General features: G+C 39.3%; 1 protein-coding gene across 3 annotated transcripts in view; it reads right to left on the reverse strand.

Annotated features, from left to right (window-relative positions):
• Nucleotides 1–588: 588 nt before the first annotated feature.
• The window catches only part of CLIC5 (chloride intracellular channel 5), a 73,632-nt gene continuing 52,048 nt past the window's right edge, over nucleotides 589–22,172 (reverse strand). For all 3 annotated transcript variants that reach the window (XM_063317514.1, XM_063317534.1, XM_063317523.1), the window contains exons 5-6: nucleotides 4,882–5,063; nucleotides 589–1,190 (exon numbers count right to left, since the gene is read on the reverse strand). In XM_063317514.1, the coding sequence (XP_063173584.1) occupies nucleotides 1,023–1,190; nucleotides 4,882–5,063 (350 nt within the window). In that variant the 3' untranslated portion in view covers nucleotides 589–1,022. The remainder of the gene's footprint in view (nucleotides 1,191–4,881; nucleotides 5,064–22,172) is intronic.

A 22,172-nucleotide genomic window follows, 5' to 3' on the forward strand; every position in this document is an offset into this window, starting at 1 on the left:
ATCTTTATTGGGAGAAACCTTGGCAAGTAGCCTCCTGATGATAACTTGATCAGGGAACTACTTATCTTTTCAAGATGAACTAGGTCCCTATTCCTTCTATCCCTCCTTCTAACATCTCCCAAGTCATGAAGACACATAAAAATTTTAATTGCTATTTCAACGCTTCCATCATCTACATGGAAGAAAATCAGACGCATGAATATCTCTAATTTTAGTATTCATTCAGTCTTGTTCAGTGGCATTATTTTACTTTTACCTAAACCTAGGTTGAAAGATTGTGCTTTCAAAGAGACCTTTAAGCCTTTCTTCTAAAGCTGTAGAGATTAGCAAATAGTACCACACCAGATAAACTTGGATTATGATTCCTATTAGCTTTAACACAGGCCATGCTATCTGGGGTGGATGGAACATGTTTTGGAAGGCCCTAAGTTATGCTAAATAGTCCTAAAGCAACCCTCTGCTTAAGATATACATTTTCTTACTGTCATCCCTATCTTCCCTCCAGATTTAAGCTTTCCAACTCTACTTGCAGTGTATTTTCAAATAGATCATAGTAAGTGTCCATGAAAAAGTTGCAAAGAAACAAGGCAAAATTATAGTTTATATTTGCCTTTAAATTTTTAGTCATGGTATATGACTGAAACCAAAAGGTATCAAAATACTGATCATATAGTATTTGTTCCAGTTTATTGGTAAAGATTTCAGGAATGTTTTCTCCTGTCCTTCACTATCCAACATTTTCTCTAGGAAAAGGTAAGGGTTTTTTTCTCCCCCAGTACGCCAGCCAAATCATAAATTATAAAACATAATAGTTTGGTTGTGCTTTCTCTGTTCCACACTGTCTTCACCCAGTATTTCATCAGTGAAATATCACCCAAGATGCCATCTAGAAAAGTTATCAACTTTATCAAAGTTATCAAATACTCATCCATTCATACATACATGAAGGCATTTGAAGGCATTTATGGAGAAGCATCTATGAAACAGGAATTCTCTGGAGAAATGGATCTTGCTGATTCTGATTAGGATTTGCAAAGCCGTTTAGCTACTTCTGCATAAGCTATTTCAATCTCTTTGTCTGCAGCACAAGTGTTGATGAATTCATCCCGAGCATAAGCATTATTCAGGTATTGCCAAAGTCTTGTCATCTCTGCTGGGAATTCATAATTTCGATATTTCTTTGTTACAATCTAGAATGAAAATGGAGGTTTTTAATACAAAAGGAAATAACATTTTATAATGGCTTTGTTGAGCTTGACACGAGGATGAATTTTGCCACTGACCATGGTTATTTTTTTTAAGTCATTATTGATGGTTTTATATGTTTATATATTGGTTTTGAACTTGTTTTTTATTGCATTGCTGTGAGCTGCCCAGAGTCACTTAGGTCAGATGGGTGGCCATACAAATCAAATGAAACAGTATCTATAGCGAAAGAACAAGAACCAGTTTGGTGTAGTGGTTAAAGCATCAGACTAGAAACTGGAAGACCATGAGTTCTACTTCCACCTTAGGCATGAACCCAGGTGGATGACCTTTGGGCTAGTCACTCTCTGTCAGCCTTAGGAAGAAGGCAGTTGCAATCCATTTCTAGAAATATCGCCTAGAAAACTATAGGAATTCATCCAGGCAGCTTCCAGGTGTCAACACTGGCTCGAAGGCACCAAAAAAAAAAAAAGTTAAATAAGAAATTGGTACTTTCATGTAGTAACATGAAATCATTACAGGTCAGATTTGCTTATACAGATATAATGATGAGACCCATAAGCCTGCATGAGGGGTGAGGGCAGACAGAATTACAAAAGCCGTGTTGTGCCATTGCAACCGAGCTTTCCCACCCTTTGTACATGTGTTGCTTCATCACATGCACGTACAAAAAGAGTAGGACTTGTGTTACAATAGTGCTTTCGCTACTTCAATGCAATATTAACAATACAATAAATTAGAAACCGTAAAACTAACCATGGACATGATGTATTAATTCTGATAGAAAAGAACTAAACCAGGAGAGAGTTAAGGATGTGCTTAATTCTGCCAATGAAGCCTTCAAGAGCCTTGACTAATAGTTTCAAATGAACCTAACTAAATGATAATAGTATTAACTGTCTCTGGTATATATAATTATCTCTATCTGTGGAAACCTCAGCAATTAAAAAACATGTACAATGAACACATTTAGACAGACTGGTTTACTTTACATAATTTATCTTCCTGAAAAGCATGAAGAGGTGTCTGTGAATTTACTTGCCAAATACCAATGTTAATTAGATGCCTTTTACAGAATCTGAAGCATCTTCTGCCCTATTTATATCTTTACACTATAAAATCCTTTAAATATGCACTGTGACAGCAGAATAACCATGGTCCTGTATAATTCAAAGTAAACAAGTTTTGCCAGTTATTGTGCATCTTCCATTTGCTTTGACATGCCTGCCATACTGTCTAAAGTGCGGGTAAATTGCATAATTTTCATAACAACTTTTATGTCCTCAATCATTCATCTTTTTAATTTTTTCTACTAAATTTCAAAAAGAAAATGCTTCGCCCATAGGATGCTTTGGAACCTTTGGCTTATCTTTCACTGAAATAAGCCTAAATGATGACCTTTGGCCTGTTCCAAATCATGAAGCCAAACCTCCCCCAAGCTCAACTCCTTCCAGATGTGTGGACTTCAAGTCACAGAATCCTCAACAAGGTCGAGCTGGCTGAGAAATTCTTGGCACTGATGTTCACACATCTGGAGGACAGTTAGTTGAGGAAGGCTCCCTTACCCATGCCAAAATGTTTGACATGACTTTCTATTTTAGTCCAGAAACTGCCATAAACTCCTGTAAAAATAGGTGTTCGGAGATTTTTCAAATTTGTACATTCTGGAAAGGTTGTTTCAGTCCCATGTAAAAAAAATATTTAACTTGGAAAAATATGCTTGAATTATGAAGCTGCATGAATTATGAAGCCAACATTTTCCAGGATACATTGTATGTCAGAAGGGACACAGAATGATAGAGATGGAAGGGGCCACTTAAGATATCAAGCCCAATCTTTTGCAGGACTTCAAACTGAAGCGTCTATAATAAATGGCCGTTTCAGTATATCCCACTGCCTCTCTGAGTAATTAGTTCCATTATTTAATTGCTCTTGCTGTCAGAAAATGTTTTCTATACCTTCTGCTACGTGAAGAATGTTCTTGTATTCCCACACAGTGTTCTTTCCCCAAGACTAAACACTCCAGTTCCTTCATTTTCTCTACATAGGACTTGGCTTCTAGTCCGATGGTCATCCCTGTTCTTATCCCAGGGATGAAGAAATACCCCACCAGGGAAACAAAGCTTACCTGTCAGTTCTTCTGACCGATGAATATTCCCAGGTTGCTCAGTTCTGTGCCTCTATTTGTTCTATTCATCCTACATATGACTGAAGAATACTACTGATTTTGGTGATCACCATTATTATTGTTACGTTATTTTATTGTTTTTAGGGTTTTAAGATGATGATGTTATTTTATTTTTTTGGGCTGACTTTTATTTATATCTATAGATTTTAGGTATAGGGAGGGAAAGAGAAAGAGAAAGAGAATTCTCTGGCTTAAGGCCATGATAAAGATTAAGAACTATCCCTGTTCTGCCTCCTGAATTTGTTCCAATTTGTTTCAAACTTTTTAAGAAGTAGTCACCAGAACAAGATACAATATTTGAGGTGGACTCTGACCACCTAAAATATTAAAAGTGCCACTTCAAATATTAAAGTGCCACTGTCAGGCTCCTCCCCCCACCCCCGATCCAAGGATGGTTGCATCATTTGATCATGTGTGCCTGCCACGATAATTTACTGTGTGTCAAGAAAGGAGGGGGAAAGGTGGCTGGCAGGAATGCGAATTGCTGTTGTTTCAGCTAATTGCCTGCAATCAGGGTCACGCCGCTGGAGACATTTGTGTCCGGAAAAAAAAGGACCGTTGAGAGATAGATGGGAATTGATCTGTGAAGAAAGGGAGGGATGGACTATAGAGACTTTTAGTGAAGCCATTTGGTGCTCTTTTCTCAGTCGTGGCTTTTCTCTTGCTCTGTGCACATTTCATTAAACTTAGAATCTGCATTTCACTTTTGTACATGAGATGGGTTTTTATTGGAACTAAAGGTGCCAGTGCTTACAGCCACTCTTATTTCCCAAGATGTAGAACCTCTATTTTTTTCAGCCATATCACACTGCTGACTCATATACAGTTTGGAAGCTTCATTCCTTTGAGTCAAGCACAAGTCCAGATGACTTAAGGCACACAGGTATGTAGTTGTCTTGGCAATAATGTGGAACTGTCGAGCTTACAGCCCTGGTATTCCATGGAGGTCTCCCATATGAGCATTATCCAGGCGTTACCCTAGTTAAATTCTGGGAGCAGACAAGTTTCCATCTACAGATATTAAAATGCCTACCCTTTCTCAAGTTCACTGCTTAATGGTAAACTGGTATTTCCTGGGTGGGAACTAATGAAAAGATATATTTTTCTGAGGTTGCTCTTATTCCATCTGTGATAGAAAAAAAAATGGCTATTTACATATTTGGGTAGGTTCTAGGTAGTTTGGCAGGCAGCACTGGAGCCAATGAGGGATCCATAACTGTTGTTTTGAAAATCTCAATCAGAATTAACAGCTGCACTCCTGGTTTTATCAGTCCTCCTAGTTCAGTATGTTTGGCTAATACCTTTATTGCTTTAAGTTTACAGGCTCTTCAACTCATCCAAAGACACCTAATTATCTATGTAAGGCTATTCTGAACTTCTCTCCCCTAACAGAAGTTGAGAGCATGTAATATAAATGGACCTTGGTAGCAACTAACTACTGTTGGCATTTGATTTTCACATCTGTCATGAATATGAGACCATTTCACCTTGACCACATGAAGCTTCGGCAGGAGGTTACAGTCGGCAAGGGTCAGTTCATCCCCATCAAGGAACCTGCGTTTTGACACTCTTTCCTCTTCTGTGTTGCTTTCATGTATCTCTTCAGGCAAAGGATTTCTCAGATAGTCATCCAGCTTCTTCAAAGCCTTTGTTAACCCTCTCTCGAGATCTTAATAATTAAAAAGAAGAAGCTGTTAAAATCAATTCTATACTGAAGTCTGTGGCCAATTGGAGAAAGATTTGAACTGCAGTGGTGACAATGCCTGCAGTATTGGAGTGGCCTACCTAGCAGTTCGAAAACATGCAAATGTGAGTAGGTTAATAGGTACTGCTTCAGCGGGCAGGTAACGGCGTTCCCTTTAGTCATGCCAGCCACATGACCACAGAAGTGTCTACGGACAAACGCCGGCTCTTCGGCTTTGAAACAGAGATGAGCACCGCCCCCTAGAGTCAGAAACGACTGGACTTAATGTCAAGGGAAACCTTTACCTTTACCTTTAACCTATAAACATCCACCCTACTGTTGTCATGATTACCAATATTTTGCATTGCCAAGGATTGAAAACAGAACACAGCAAAGTGACATCCCAAAAAATGTAAACCACATTGACTATGCAACTTTTTTCAAAAAAAGTAAATCCAATTCAGGTCAAAACACAGATAAAATCAGTCAAACTGGATGAAGAAAACCTATCATAAACATCACTATTTTGCTTACTTTATTGATTTATGGCCAGAGGCCAAAAACTGTACACAAGAAGCAGCAGGTTACAAAGGAAGATTAGTGATAATACTCTATGTAATATAGAGTATATAGTTATAAGAGATTGAACAAAATAGAATAAAAATATAGAAAATGTGTTTGTGTGCGTGTACCCTTAACCAGCATAAGAGTCAGACCACAAGCCTTTTAATAGAAATTCTAACTAAGCAAAACTTAACCAACTTACAGTTACCACGGAATGTTGCATGTAACATGGATATAACCAAGGCTGATAACCCACTGTACACCTTCTCTGTAGTATTAAAAAGCATTATGTGGAAGCCTTGGTTGACCAAGGCTATGATGGTTGTAGAAGTCAAATTCTATGGATCTACCTGGTGATGACCACAGTATATGGAAGATTGTGATTTGAAATGTAAGAATAGTAAATGGTAAAGAGCATAAATTAACACATTAAATGAAAAAAGCAGAAATATTGTGTAACTGTGAAACAAAGAAAAATGGGAAGGATATAATAGTGAAGATGATCTTGTGGAGTGGATTTAATGAAAACAGGCAAAGAAATTTTTATTATGAATGAAACAGCTAACTTGTATGTCAAAAAGTAATAAATCGGTATTCCCTCAATTGTAATGGGAATGAATCAGATTAGGAATCCATAGGTTGGTAACAATTCTATGTTGCAGTCCAGTGAACAGTGATAATGGAAAAAACAGAAATTAGTTTTGAGAAAATCTATTCAACATTCTGAATGAATCCCATGCAGAGAAAAAAAAAACCAATTCTGCTAGATGAAATAAGAAATTGGTGGGAATGAGAAAGAGAGTATAAATTGGGCTATTTGGTTACTCAAGAATGAATACAAATGGTGATTGGGGAGAATTTGCTTAATGAATGGTTTGTTTGTTTCAAACGCAAGCATACATCTCTTAATACATATATGGCAAAGGAATGAATATAAATCTAAAAGCATGATTGATTTGATTGTTTATGATGAAAGACTAAGGGAATTGGTGAAGAAAGAACCAGGGGTGAGAAGAGATTCTGAACGTGGAGTATAACATTTTGTTAAAGTTGCAAGACTGGAACTTGGGAAAAGATTTTTTTTTTTACAGAAGTGAGTGAAACTGGAGTTTAAAGCAGAGCTATTGCAAGAAGATGTAGAAGCTGCTTGGAACAGAATGCTATAGAAGTGTGCAGGGTTATGCTAATGAGAAGGATGAAAAAGAATTTTTGGTGGAATTAAGTAAAAGAGGATATGGATGAGAAAAAATGCATACGAGAGAACGATTGCTGCAAATAATGAATAAAAATATTGTATGGTTTGTGTAGAGAGAACAAAATCATTACAAAAAATAGTTAAAGAGAGCAAGGAATTGTTAAAATTAAGAGGCAGAGAAAAGGCAGAGTGATTTTGATGGAAATAAAAAATGCTTTCGAAGCTAAACAAGGAATCTTGAGCAGGGTGAATAGAATTAAAATAAAATTGATAAAATTGTTTGAGGTGAAACTGAAGTAAAGCTGAAAGGAGTCCTTGGGAGATTTATATAAAGATGGTAATGAAATGTCAAAGAATGAAATTGAAACAAATGCTTAGTATGGGGGAGGGGGGCTGAAAAGCAAGTCATAAATGATGTGGAAATGTGGAAATACGTAAGCCTGCAGATGTAGATGGTAAATTGTCAAATGCTAAAATATGGATATGGTTTGCTCAGGCAACGGCTGTGTGACTTGGTTAGCATGTGTGAGAAGGATGAACCTGTGTCTGATGATTGAAAGAATGTTGTCACTGTTCTCCTATTCAAAGGGGAAAGGCACAAGTGAATACAAAAACTGCTTGGGGTTTAGATTGTTACATGTACTTGGGAAGACGCGTGGCAGGATTTTGATCAAAAGGGTACAAGAGGTGACAATGAGCAAAATTTGGGAAGTGCAGTATGTCTTTATGCTAAGCAGAGGCTGTGCAGACCAAATTTTTGCTCCTCAGTGGGTCACTGAAAAATGTTTGAATATGAGAAAGAAACTTTATTGTACGTTTGTTGGTTTAGAGAAAATTATGATAAAGTGAATGGGGGTAAATTATGGAACACTGAATATGGAGTTGAAGGTTGATTGCTGAAAATAAAAGCAGTGGGAGCAAAATATGAATGCAGGATGAGAATGGAATACTATGTAAATAGATAAAAAATTACCAGGGAAAGATGTGTGTTGTCCTTTAGCTTTTTAATGTATTGATGCCAAATGTCAAATGAATTATTGTAGTGAGGGTAGAGGTGTTTTGGTTGTGGACAGAAATATACATGTACTTTTAGATGCAGGTGATGGCATGTTTTTTCAATGCGAAGAATGATTTGCAGTGAATGTCACATGCACAGACTGTATAATGCAACAAGGAGCATGGACCTACATATCAATATATCAAGGACCAAGTATTTGTGTTTAACAGGGAAAATGGAGTGGACAACGGCAAATTATGCTAAATGACAAACAATTAAAGCAAATAAATGAATCTGTGTACCTTGGTAGACTCCGCAAAGGATCGTTACCTTGTCGTGGTGCTGGAGCTTGAGCACCTCAATGATGCCATGAGCTAAACCGTGAAGGGCCACCCAAGACGGGAAGGTCATGACAGAGAGGTCAGACTAAATGCGATCCCTGGGGAAGGTAATGGCAACCCACCCCAGTATTCTTGCCGTGAAAACTAAATGGATCAGTACAACCAGAGATATGTCGGTATACCATCGGAAGATGAGACCCCCAGGTCGGAAGATGGTCAAAATGCTACTGGGGAGGAACAGAGGATGAGCTCAACTAGCCCCAGTCGTGATGACGCAGCTAGCTCAAAGCCGAAAGGACGGTTAGCGGCCGACGGCGCTGGTGGTGAACGGCGAATCCGATGTTCTAAGGATCAACACACCATTGGAACCTGGAATGTAAGATCTATGAGCCAGGGCAAATTGGATGTAGTTATTGGTGAGATGTCAAGATTAAAGATAGACATTCTGGGCGTCAGTGAACTGAAATGGACTGGAATGGGCCACTTCACATCAAATGACCACCAGATCTACTACTGTGGACAAGAGGACCACAGAAGAAATGGAGTAGCCTTCATAATTAATAGTAAAGTGGCTAAAGCAGTGCTTGGATACAACCCCAAAAACGACAGAATGATCTCAATTCGAATTCAGGGCAAGCCATCTAACATCACAGTGATCCAAATATACGCCCCAACCACAAATGCTGAAGAAGCTGAAGTAGAGCAGTTCTATGAGGATCTGCAGCACCTACTGGACAACACGCCTAAAAGAGATGTTATTTTCATCACAGGAGACTGGAATGCTAAGGTGGGCAGTCAAATGACACCTCGAATTACAGGTAAGTATGGCCTGGGAGAACAAAACGAAGCAGGACATAGGCTGATAGAATTTTGCCAAGACAATTCACCCTGCATAACAAACACTCTCTTCCAACAACCTAAGAGACGGTTTTACACATGGACTTCACCAGATGGACAACACCGAAATCAGATTGATTACATCCTTTGCAGCCAAAGGTGGCGGACATCTGTACAGTTGGTAAAAACTAGGCCTGGAGCTGACTGTAGTTCAGACCATGAACTTCTTCTTGCACAATTTAGGATCAGACTAAAGAGATTAGGGAAGACCCACAGATCAGCTAGATATGAGCTCACGAATATTCCTCAGGAATATGCAGTGGAGGTGAAGAATAGATTTCAGGGACTGGACTTAGTAGATAGGGTCCCGGAAGAACTCTGGACAGAAGTTGGCAGCATTGTTCAGGAGGCGGCAACAAAATACATCCCAAAGAAAGAGAAAACCAAGAAGGCAAAATGGCTGTCTGCTGAGACACTAGAAGTAGCCCAAGAAAGAAGGAAAGCAAAAGGCAACAGCGATAGGGGGAGATATGCCCAATTAAATGCAAAATTCCAGAGGTTAGCCAGAAGAGATAAGGAATTATTTTTAAACAAGCAATGCGTGGAAGTGGAAGAAGACAATAGAATAGGAAGGACAAGAGACCTCTTCCAGAAAATTAGAAACATTGGAGGTAAATTCCAGGCAAAAATGGGTATGATCAAAAACAAAGATGGCAAGGACCTAACAGAAGAAGAAGAGATCAAGAAAAGGTGGCAAGAATATACAGAAGACCTGTATAGGAAGGATAACAATATCGGGGATAGCTTTGATGGTGTGGTCAGTGAGCTAGAGCCAGACATCCTGAAGAGTGAGGTTGAGTGGGCCTTAAGAAGCATTGCTAATAACAAGGCAGCAGGAGACGACGGCATTCCAGCTGAACTGTTCAAAATCTTGCAAGATGATGCTGTCAAGGTAATGCATGCTATATGCCAGCAAATTTGGAAAACACAAGAATGGCCATCAGATTGGAAAAAATCAACTTATATCCCCATACCAAAAAAGGGAAACACTAAAGAATGTTCAAACTATCGAACAGTGGCACTCATTTCACATGCCAGTAAGGTAATGCTCAAGATCCTGCAAGGTAGACTTCAGCAGTTCATGGAGCGAGAATTGCCAGATGTACAATCTGGGTTTAGAAAAGGCAGAGGAACTAGAGACCAAATTGCCAATATCCGCTGGATAATGGAAAAAGCCAGGGAGTTTCAGAAAAACATCTATTTCTGTTTTATTGACTATTCTAAAGCCTTTGACTGTGTGGACCATAACAAATTGTGGCAAGTTCTTAGTGGTATGGGGATACCAAGTCATCTTGTATGCCTCCTGAAGAATCTGTATAACGACCAAGTAGCAACAGTAAGAACAGACCACGGAACAACGGACTGGTTTAAGATTGGGAAAGGAATACGGCAGGGCTGTATACTCTCACCCTACCTATTCAACTTGTACACAGAACACATCATGCGACATGCTGGGCTTGAGGAATCCAAGGCTGGAGTTAAAATCGCTGGAAGAAACATTAACAATCTCAGATATGCAGATGATACCACTTTGATGGCTGAAAGTGAAGAGGAACTGAGGAGCCTTATGATGAAGGTGAAAGAAGAAAGTGCAAAAGCTGGTTTGCAGCTAAACCTCAAAAAAACCAAGATTATGGCAACCAGCTTGATCGATAACTGGCAAATAGAGGGAGAAAATGTAGAAGCAGTGAAAGACTTTGTATTCCTAGGTGCAAAGATTACTGCAGATGCTGACTGCAGTCAGGAAATCAGAAGACGCTTAATCCTTGGGAGAAGAGCAATGACAAATCTCGATAAAATAGTTAAGAGCAGAGACATCACACTGACAACAAAGGCCCGCATAGTTAAAGCAATGGTGTTCCCTGTAGTAACATATGGCTGTGAGAGCTGGACCATAAGGAAGGCTGAGCGAAGGAAGATCGATGCTTTTGAACTGTGGTGTTGGAGGAAAATTCTGAGAGTGCCTTGGACTGCAAGAAGATCAAACCAGTCCATCCTCCAGGAAATAAAGCCAGACTGCTCACTTGAGGGAATGATATTAAAGGCAAAACTGAAATACTTTGGCCACATAATGAGAAGACAGGACACCCTGGAGAAGATGCTGATGCTAGGGAGAGTGGAAGGCAAAAGGAAGAGGGGCCGACCAAGGGCAAGATGGATGGATGATATTCTAGAGGTGACGGACTCGTCCCTGGGGGAGCTGGGGGTGTTGACGACCGACAGGAAGCTCTGGCGTGGGCTGGTCCATGAAGTCACGAAGAGTCGGAAGCGACTAAACGAATAAACAACAACAAACCTTGGTAGAATGTTGAGTAAAGATGGGAAAATGGATGGAAAAATGTTAAAATGTGCAAATGTAGAAAGACTGTGGATGGAATGTGGTCTGTTGTGAGAAATGAATGTTTTTCTAAAGAAGTCAAAATGGCATCTGCCCACTTTGTTACATGAAAATGAGAGCTGGATATATCAGGAGAAATGTAAAAGCAAGTTGTATGCAATGGGAATGGGGTCCTTAAGAAATATGCATGATAAAACAAGGTTGGGTCAAGAATGAATGATGCTGAATGAATGTGGACTGACTGCAAGAATAAGTGATTAATATGAAAGAAGTACATTTAGGCTGTTTGAGAGAATGAATGAGGATTGAATCATAAAACAAATATATGTTCATTCTGCATCCAGAAAACTTTGCCACCCTACTCTGATACCCCTTCTAATATTGTACTATGTTTGAGGGAAAAAGTATTTCCACTTTGCCATAAGTGTCAGCCAGCTGAAAATATTGCAGTATTTAAAACAGCCAATCTCCTTCTCTGTGATTTTGGTGGCCTTCTGTTAGAGCAGATGTCAAGGGCTATGTTTGTTGTTGCCACACCAGTTACCATGCCAAGCTTCCCACCAGCAAAGTGGCTGTATGTTGTATCCATTCCCTCCTCACAGAGGCCCTGAGATATAGTTTCTTTGGATTTTATTACTCATCTACCATATGCCAAGGGCCTGGATGCCATTCTGGTGGCAGCTGATCTTTTCCCAGAGTGCCTTCCCTCCTCTCCTAAAATGGCTGATCTGTTTATTCAACAAGTTTTCTGAAACCTTGAGTTGCATAATCATTTCATTTCTGATAGAAGTACAGAATTCATGGCAAATTTTTGGAGAACCCTAGTTGGATAACTATTGGATATAAATTGATTGGATATAAATCTCCAGCTGTTTTCTGTTCATCACCCAGTCACAGAAGCATCCACAGGGGGAGGGGGTGTCGGGGGTGTCAGGGGGTGGAATTATTAAAGCAGCATCATGCCACTGTGACACGAATTTACACTCCATTTGTACATCTATCAAGGCATTGCATGCACATGTGAAAGGGGGGTGGAGCTTGCTTTATGATAGCATGATGCTTCTTTCATCATTTTGACAAAATCCTCCAATCCTGCAGATATTTCTCCACAGTTGGATGAAAAAACATAGAGGACAAATGCCATCTTAGACAAATAGTGTCATTGCTGAACAAATCACCAGCAACAAATTGGCCTGATAGTCTACCAATGGCTGAGTTTGCTTACCTTAACCAGGTTCACACTTCTACTCAGATGTTACAATTTCAGGCCACCTTCAGTGACCACTCATACTCGGCAAAGTTGAAGGCCAAGAATTTAATTCTTGGAGGAGGCATGTATAGAGCGTAATTCCTCTGTTTAGCAGTGGGCAGATCTTCTTTGCATACATAATTACTATCTTGTCTACAATAAAGCAACTTGTCTAACCATGCCATGTCTATGAGCTTCTGCTGCAAACAAATTCCTGAATATGAGGTTTAGTGTTGGGAGAAACTTATTACTGGGCCAGGCCAATTCCAGTCTAAATAGAAATTTAAACCCAGATTTCAATGGCTGTAGTCCAAAATTCTATCATTGCCTGACATACTGGACATTCTACTGCAATTCTGGGTCCTCAAGACTGCAACAGTAAGCTTCTGCCTTATGCAGGTTAAGCACCACTGGGATATTGCATCTGCACTGTATTATAGAGTTGTTATTTTTGGACATATTTCCAAATGCAAACTAGGTTTCATTTCCCTTTCCAGGACTGCCTTCTCTTTCTAAAATACTATTATGCAAAATACTTTCTTCACATAAAAAGGAGCGCTGATACCAAGTTTAATATTTGTTTACCATCATTTCATACCAAACAATTTGGAAAGGAATATGTGGTGCTAAAATTCTAGCCACTGGAATGGTAATGTTTTACAAAGAAGTATCAATACCATACAATTGATGCGGCATCAGATTCACAATAACAAGATGCTACCCAAGAGTCACGACCAAGGTATCTCCCCTGCCATGAAGATCCTTATTCATCTACAAACAAACTTGTATTAAGACTGGAATTCTATGTCCATTTGCCTGGGCAAGATTCCCATTAAAAATGAGCCATAATATCTGAATAATGCAATTATTTATCAGTAATTTTTAATGGAAAAAACCCTGAAAGGAAAACCCAAACTGAACCTCTAATTCAGACCTGAAATGATGCCAAAATCTAAAATCAGATTATTAAAAAATTCTATTGGTTTTGTTGGGGATCCAGGCTTAGAATGATTGATTTCAGGAGGCTCTTACATACAGCAGAACCTACAAAAGTGTCATGCTCATATTCATGCCTAAAGGGGCACACATGGTCTTTCTTATCTTGCTTCTAATGAAACAATATACCAGAAGAAATGGATATTTTAACAATTCTTGAAAAACACCCAAGAACCAAGGAACAAGCAATCAGAAGCTCCTAGAACCCCTCCCCTAATTATCCAGGGGTCTGAGCCTCTTTCTCAAACACAAACAAAAATGGCTATAGCCAAGGCTGCTGGTAAAGGAGAGGGAGAGGCTCAGCTCTCAGGCTCAGCCACCAACCGGGGTTTTGCCTGTGTCCTTGGATGCAAAGCTTCACTCTGGAGGGAGAAGCTAAGCTGAGCAGAGCATTAGTGTGCAGAGAGGGACAAACTGACAAAACTAAAGAGATCAAGCCACAGCCGGGGATCTACTTTTTCGACTACTGCTTCCAATCCATGAACGTTAATCTCTGTGTGCGCGCGCGCACACGTTCATGCATGTTTATGTGTATCCTTTCTGAATTTAATTTTTAAAACCTAAGAACATAACAAATCTGGATCAGGCTAAAAGCTCATCAAGTCCATTTTAAAGACTCAGGGTAATCAACTCCTCCCCCACCCCCTTCCGCTTCTCAGTGTTCTTGGAAAACAAAACATGTTCAGGAGCTACCGTCTGGTTGTCAATTAGAGGGGGGGGGGGGAAATTGAAACAATTTTTGTGTGTGGCATGTGCAGGGAATGCTCTGCTTGCAGCACTGGGATTTGCATTCATTCCCCTTCCACTCTGGGAAGAAAGCAGATAATGGCCAATGTTTTCCCCTCCCCCAATTGGAAGAGCCAGTACATTTTACCGGGGGGTGGGGATGAGGGGGGCCTTCTGCAGCCATGCCAGCCTCTCTGTCTCCATGGCCTCCTTTCCCATATTTTGAACAAAGACTAAAGCCATATAACAGAATAGGGGAAGGCTTGGGTAGAAAGAGAGGGAAAAAAAACAAAGAACATGCTCTTTCTTCCTTTCTGATTCTTGAAAGGCTTTCCACTTTCAGAGCTGGGTGATCCCACTAAGACCTGGACCTTGGCCCATATGATGCCATGGCCAGAAGTAACTTAGAAGAGGGCACTGCACTGCATATGTTGTTGCTGGGTCATACTTGTCATTTTTAAAAGCAAAGCTAAAAAGGGACTGAAGTGTTGCCAGGTTCTCAAACAAAAGTGTGACTATCTCTTTTTAGTCAGCTCACAAACTGAATTTTTACACTGACATTCTCCTGTCAGGATAATTTCCTTCAGCTGCATTTTTCTTCACGGGCCACATATTAAATGGCAATGATGGCAATGAACCTAAAATGCTATTATGTGAGCAACCTTGGAAATCCTAAAAAATCAATTGGGTTTTAGAATAATAACACCTGAAGAATGAAAGATTTTTCTCTCACAGTCAGGAAGAAATCATATTATTTTGTTTTAACACCCCTTCCAAAATCAACTTATTTATTTAACTTAATTTAACTCAATTTGATTTTTGAAATCCTGGCTCAACCATCAGTGGCCCTTCTCTGTTAAGATTTTTGTCTACTTTTGACCATCTGCTTCCTATTTCCACTTGGAGATTGCCAAATGGAAGTGGGATGGGAGTAAGAAATACAGAGCCTGAAGCAGGGACCAAGAGCAACCATCTTCTCAGGAGACTTTCAGTTTCTTGACAATCACCTGGAGGAATGGACTCTTTCATCTTTACCAGTGATCTGGTTCCTCATTACAGTTCATTCTGAGGCACTCCTATTTAACTGTAACATACACCATGAGAAACTTCACAGGTTTTGGCATGTTGCCATCGTTTTTAACTCCCTCAGCCCTCAGAAGCAGCTGGGAGGCTAACCACGATTGTCTTCCCTTCTATCAGCTTGAAATTCTAAGGAGCAGCAAATCAATGCTTTGCCCCAAGATGCCTCAGATTTGGCAGCAACAAAATTCCTTTCCTCTTCTCCCTCACTCCCTCCACACAAGAGAAAGAAAAAAAGTTTCCCCTCCTTCTCTTTATTCTATTTTATTAAAGAAAAGAAAAAAGAAAGGGAGGGAGGGAGGAAAGATGGATGGCCTACTAGCATAGGCATTGCATCCCTGCTCATCCCCTGCTAAAAAACCAGGAGGGAACTGACTCTGCCCCTTTGTTCAAGGTACTGAAGGGGAGCTGCAAACCCATCAAACTAGTGTTTCCCTTTCAAGACCTGAAATTCAGAGCTAGGAGGGAGTATGAGGCAAGAGTTCCTTTCAGTGGGGAAATTAAGCAATAGCGTATCAAAACAATCAACAAAAGGTAGTTCTGCAGAAGCTTTAGCTATCGCATATTGAAAAGGTGGATCAATCTTTTCCTTTTTTTCCCCTAACAAGTTCATTGATGGAACAGAGGAAGAATGAAACATGGGTCTGTTCTTGTTGAAACTGACCAGAGAAAATGGTAAAACTGTGATTCTTTCCTTCCTTTCCTTGAAATGGTCCAAAAGGAGCAAAGAAGAAAGGGAATCCACTAATCAGGGGCTATGGTGAATGTGGTCTGGACAGAATATCAGGCCATCACTGTGGCCAAAATAGAGGATAGGGTTGTAATCTGGAAAGGGATTTTTTAAACCAGCATCCTGCAAATTGGCAACCAATCAACATCCTGCAAATTGGCAACCAACCTACTACAAGGGAAGTACATTGCCTAATGTCCCGCCTTGGGGGGAGATGGGTGGTGATAAATTTGATTAATAAACAAATAAATAAATAAAGTACATAATGCCAATAATCCAGCAGCATCAGGGGCTACCCATTTCTTTCCGACCACAGCTCCAGTAGATGGATATGCTCTATACAACCATTAGGTTGAAAGAAGTGACATTCCTGAAAGTTATCCAGGAGTTACCTGAATTTTGATCTTCATGTTACCATATAAAGCACAAGCTAAATACAAATCTGACAAGCCACTTTCGGTGGGTTGATGATAAAAAAAAAATCTTGGGTCAATTTTACAACAAATTCAAACAAAGGTGAGTACTCTGAATTCAGTGCAGGAATTGATCCATATTACAGCTAAGTGTCAAGAGAATTTGTAACGATGGAGACAATAAAATCTGTCACACCAATATAAGAGAACATTATTTTAGTCATGCCAATAATCCAGAACTGTTTTTAAAGAAAGGCAACTAGTCTTCCTTTCAATCTGCAACTGAAATTATCTCTGTAAATCTACAGGCTACTTAATTGCCACGCAGGGCCATGTGTACAAAATGAATCGTGACTGCTGCTACCTTAGCCCACTGATTGATGCTTTTTCTTTTTATTGCTCTTTTCAACCACACAAAATTCATCCCGTAACACATACAAATGAACTGGATGCAATATACAAGGAGCGAAAGAGGGAAATTGTTCATAAATATTCACAGCCTCACACACAAAAACCTGAGATTTATTCTTCTTAAAAAAAAAGTTAAAAAAACCAAAACCACCTTCCTTGATCACTTCCAGATTCATTGCATTTGATATTGCATGAGGCCTATTAGAATTTTTTGGTATGCAGGGAATAGCAAGCTGGAAAAGAAATGCAAGATTCAAAAATAGAACAATTCCACTTCATCAGTTAACCAGATTTCAAAACCACCACATCTTTGTTAAAGCTGAAACTAACCAACCAATATTCAGATTTAAATTTGCACCATTCTGGCAAAAAGTGCTGGTCAAAAGTCACATTTATCCCCAACTCAGCATCTTAAGGTTCCTATTAGGTTCAGGATGGCCATCTTCTGTAGTTTCAGAAGCAGCCAGTTCTTCTGATATTGGTTGGGAAGCAACTTGAGGCAGAAAGGAGTTCAGTCATCGAGTACATGTTCAAAGGCAGGGAGATGTTTTGTTTTGTTTTGTTTTGTTTTATTTTATTTTATTTACACACGTATTTGTGTGTGACCTTGTGAAGCAAGCATGAAAGGGTGGTGCTTGCATCATGACTTTGTGATACACATTTTGCCATGTTAGCATCACTGTAGTTAGGAACAGATGCCTAATGAACCCCCAACACTTTTTGACTTTAGATGCCAAAAATCTACCCTTCTGAGAGAAACACACAGTTGCAATGTAACCCCCAAAACTCCTGAAACTGTCCTGCTCATTTGCAGGATGCAGCCTACCCAGTTTTACAGTAGCACTATAGTCTTTGATCCTCCCAAAAATATGATGTGCATATTTACCCCTGGGGGTAAAAAGTTGCCATCCTCTGTGTAAGGAATTGTATTAGAAGGAATGATTGAGAAGGCCAGCTTTTCAGGGGAAGTGACTACATATACACCATCTGAGAGAGAATTCATGAACAAAGGGCTAAATAGATGTAATATTAGCAGAGTGCTAATTCATGCATAAAGCAGATAAGGTACATTTTTATAGCAAAAGCATATACGGTGAAGGAAACTGCACTCCCTTTCTCTCTCTCTCTCTCTCTCTCTCTCCCTCCCTCCCTCTCTCTCACACACACACATACACACATCACAGGATTTGCAGAGTTTTTAATATGCACAAGGACAGCTTTCCCACTGGGGTATTACTCAGCAACTGAACAACTTCATGTGATCCCAGGCCAAACAACTTGCCTGGGCTTCCAAAAGCTAGGTATGCCCCAAGGGATTCCTGTAGAACTGTCACTAAGCCCAAATTGGGCTTGAAATAGAGAACTAACTGGAGGCTAAAGCATCCTGAGGCAAACCTTGAATTTATTCTAGCCCACACTTGGCCTTCTAAAGAAACTGTCACTAGCAATCTTGGTTTGTTGGTCTGTTTCTTTAAAGAAACCATGTTTGATAGTTTGTGCCTTTATCTGCTTCCTTTCTTTACACCACATACCAAGTACTAATGCAATAAAGGAAAATCAAGCCCCAAATATAAAGCCTCTGCAATTTATAAATGAAAGATGATCATTACAGCATTCCAAATTAAGCTGCTGTGTGTTTACACAGTGTGCAGTGTAATTTAAATGATCAAAGAACAACAGGGGATACCTTGAAAATCAGACATCCAAAGTAACTAGAATTTTTCTAAACATGCTAGACTGTAACCAAGAGAGAATGGAATCGCTCCTAAGGTGTTTGGCCTAGACTATGCTGCCCCCTTGAGTTCTAGCAGCAGTCAGAATTGCTTTTAAGTCATTCTGGCAGGGTTTGAATGGCTCTTGTATTTCACGGGTGTATATTGTTTTTAATGTACAAAGAATAAGGCTACATAAGATGATGCAGAACCATTAAAAGACGTTTTAGGGGATATTATGCTTCTACATCTTCCCTGCTGGAAACCCAGAATATTTGGCATTGTAGAGTGATTCGTGCTACTTATTGAAGCAATGCTGTATCATACCATTGAAAGGGATTTTTATGACCCCAGAGTAGACATAAGTTCTTCATACTTTTACACATACAAGAAAGTCACAGGTATATACCAAACTACCTGACAGAGACCCAGCAATTACAGTTTTAAAAACAGCATTTCTCAGTATTGTATCAATAATTTTATATCCTCCTCAAGTCCAGTTAGGCTTCCCCATAGTGTTGTGTGTGTGTGTGTGTGTTCCCGGGAGGAATGAATGAACAGAAAGAATGTCAGGAGTGTATGCCAACAGTATATACTCCTAGCAGTGTCACCCAAAGCATGAAGGTCATCTCAGCTGCCCAGCTAAAGCAAGCAGGCACCTACTATATATCAGACAGCATGATTTAAGAAGCTGGAGGTAGATGATCACTTTAGTGACAATAGCAAAGGCACCAATTCATACTGCACAGCAGAAGACAATTATAAACCATTCCTGTATTTTACCAAGAAAACCACATGGATAGACAATATAAAGTGATTGAAAATGTAGTGCGGAATGATGGGCCCCTCAGGTCAGATAGCACTTAACATGCTACTAAGGAAGACCAGAGGCTGACTATGCAACAGATCACAAACTGCTCATGTGCAAATTCCAAGACAACTAAAGTGGAAGAACAAAGCCAATCAGTTTCCACAATATGATCTTCAGCATATACCCATCATTTTCAAGAAGAACATCAGGAATCACTTTGAAGTCCTGAACATCATAAATAGGGAATTAGAGGAACTGTGAAATGAAATCAAAGAAGTTGTTAAGGATAAATGTGGACAGGAACGGCCAACAACCAAAGTCATGTAGTGTCTGCCTCCTGGTAATCAACAGAACTACCAAAGACCAAGAAACAGAAGAAAGTAAAGGGGATGTCAGAACAAATGGTGTAAACTGAGGCCAGCCATGAAAGCCTACACCAGTATAATGGTGTAAATTGTCAAGAAAGCAGAGAAGCTGAAGCAAAGAAGGACAAAATCTCAGGAAGGAACCTAACAAAGAATTTCAGGGAGCTGTTAGAAGTTACAATAAGCAGTACTACAATTATAGTAACTGATTCAAAGAAGATGGAAGATAGAAGGCACGTACTGAACTTTTGTTCAATACAGATGTCAACATCCAAGATACCTATTTACAAGAACATCTAGTAGAGGAAGATGAAGTTAGGTCAGCCCTCTGGTCACTACCATGTCAAAGAGCTACAGCAATTGATGGAATATCCACAGAAATATGACAAGCAGCAGAAGAAGAAACAGTAAAGATTCTAACCAAAATACGCCAGCAAATCTGGAGAACACAGTAGCAAACAGATTAAAAGAGGTCAGTCTACATACCTACACTAAAGGAAGATGACTTAACAGAGTGTGTAAACACAATACTCTTACTTTCACATGCTATTTTAGGACCATCTAAAACAGATAACAGCCTTACATGGAAAGGTTTTTTTTACCTTTTCTAAAGCCAGATATTCAAGCTGGCTTTAGAAAAGGCCAAAGAACAAGAGACTTTATTGCTGATGTATGCTAGATAACTGAGAAAGCCAAAGAATAACAAAAAGGTGTCAATATGTGCTTCATTGACTGTAGAAAAGTCTTCAGTTGTGTCAAACTGTCAAGCTGTGGAATGTCCTTTGGAAAGTGGGAATCCCAGGACATTTCACTGTCATAAGAAGAAACCTATACAAAGAAGAAGAAACCACAGTCTGGACAATCATGGCTATGCAGATTGGCCCCAGGTCAGCAAAGGAGTGGAACAAAGCTGTATACTCCCTTCTTATTTATTCAACCTGTATGCTGAATAGATTGTATATTGAGGGAGGTTGGATTGCAAAATAATGAGTGTAGTTTTAAAAGAGGAAGAAATAACAATAACCTTGTGCTACGCTGATGACGCTACTGATAGCTGAAAATGCAAACAATCTGCAAGTTCTACTAATAAAAGGAGCACAGTGGAAAAAAATGGGACTATGATTAAATAGAAAGACCAAACTAATGACAACAAGTACAGGGACCAGCCTTAAAATCAACAGTGAAGATACTGAAGCAGTGGATAGCTTTTAGGATCAATTATCTATAGCAGTGTTTCCCAAAGTGTGGTCCAAGGACCCCTGGAGTCCCCCAAGACCCTCTCAGGGGTCCACAAAAGTTAAAATTATTTGCCAGCTTATGTTGAAAAATAATACAATATTGAAATCCCATCAAGCAATCATGAGAAGCGATAGTAGCAGTGAATGCGTCCATTTTAATTTTTAATGCAGTAAATATTGATAAATATAACCCATACAAAGAAAAGCTCTTTTGGAGTCCTCCATAATTTTTAAAAGTGGGGAGGGAGGGAGGGGTCCTTGTGGGTCTGTTAATTTTATAAATGGGATATCTCCTTCTGCAGATAATTAAACAGTAACTGAATTGAAAAAAAAAATTACTTGTCCTGGCCTTGCTTCTTTCAGTGCGCAGCTTATTATGGTTGTATATAACACATACATACATTCATATAGGTTGTTTTCTGCATACTCTTCCTTGGGGTATGAGGAATAGGAATAAATTCAGAGTCATCTTCCTTTTGGTTAAATGCAATATGAGCAACATAAGTGATATAACTCAGATTCATATTAAATACAGAATACATCACAGGTAATAATATAAAAATATTTTCAAAGGCACCAAAGAAACTGAAAACTGGCAGCTGAAATTTAAACATATTTATGGTTAATGGCTCAAGGATTTAGCCAAGGCTCTTATTTATTTATAATTTATGATGCTATGTATTAATTTACCGGAACAGAGGCTATTTTATTTATTTAATTTAAAATTTACCATTCTGGCTCATGGAAGCTTACATCAATTATCAATTTCATCAATGTTCTCATTCTCTCCCCAGAGGGCCTGATAATTTTTTCCATGTAAGAGCTAAAGAATAACCATAAACCAAAGAAAAGGAATTAAAAATGAAAAACAATTCCTTTCTACACAAGAGCAGTTTATTATTACTTGCCTTTCTCCAGGCAAGTAATATCTCTGAGAGATTTGGGTAAATCTGTTCATTTTCCCATGCCTGCCTATAAGCTTGTACATTCTCAAGTCACAAGCAGGCCAGGCACAGAAGGGAAACCCATGC

Source organism: Candoia aspera, chromosome 1 (genome assembly GCF_035149785.1).
Source record: "Candoia aspera isolate rCanAsp1 chromosome 1, rCanAsp1.hap2, whole genome shotgun sequence".
Classification (NCBI taxonomy): Eukaryota; Metazoa; Chordata; class Lepidosauria; order Squamata; family Boidae; genus Candoia; species Candoia aspera.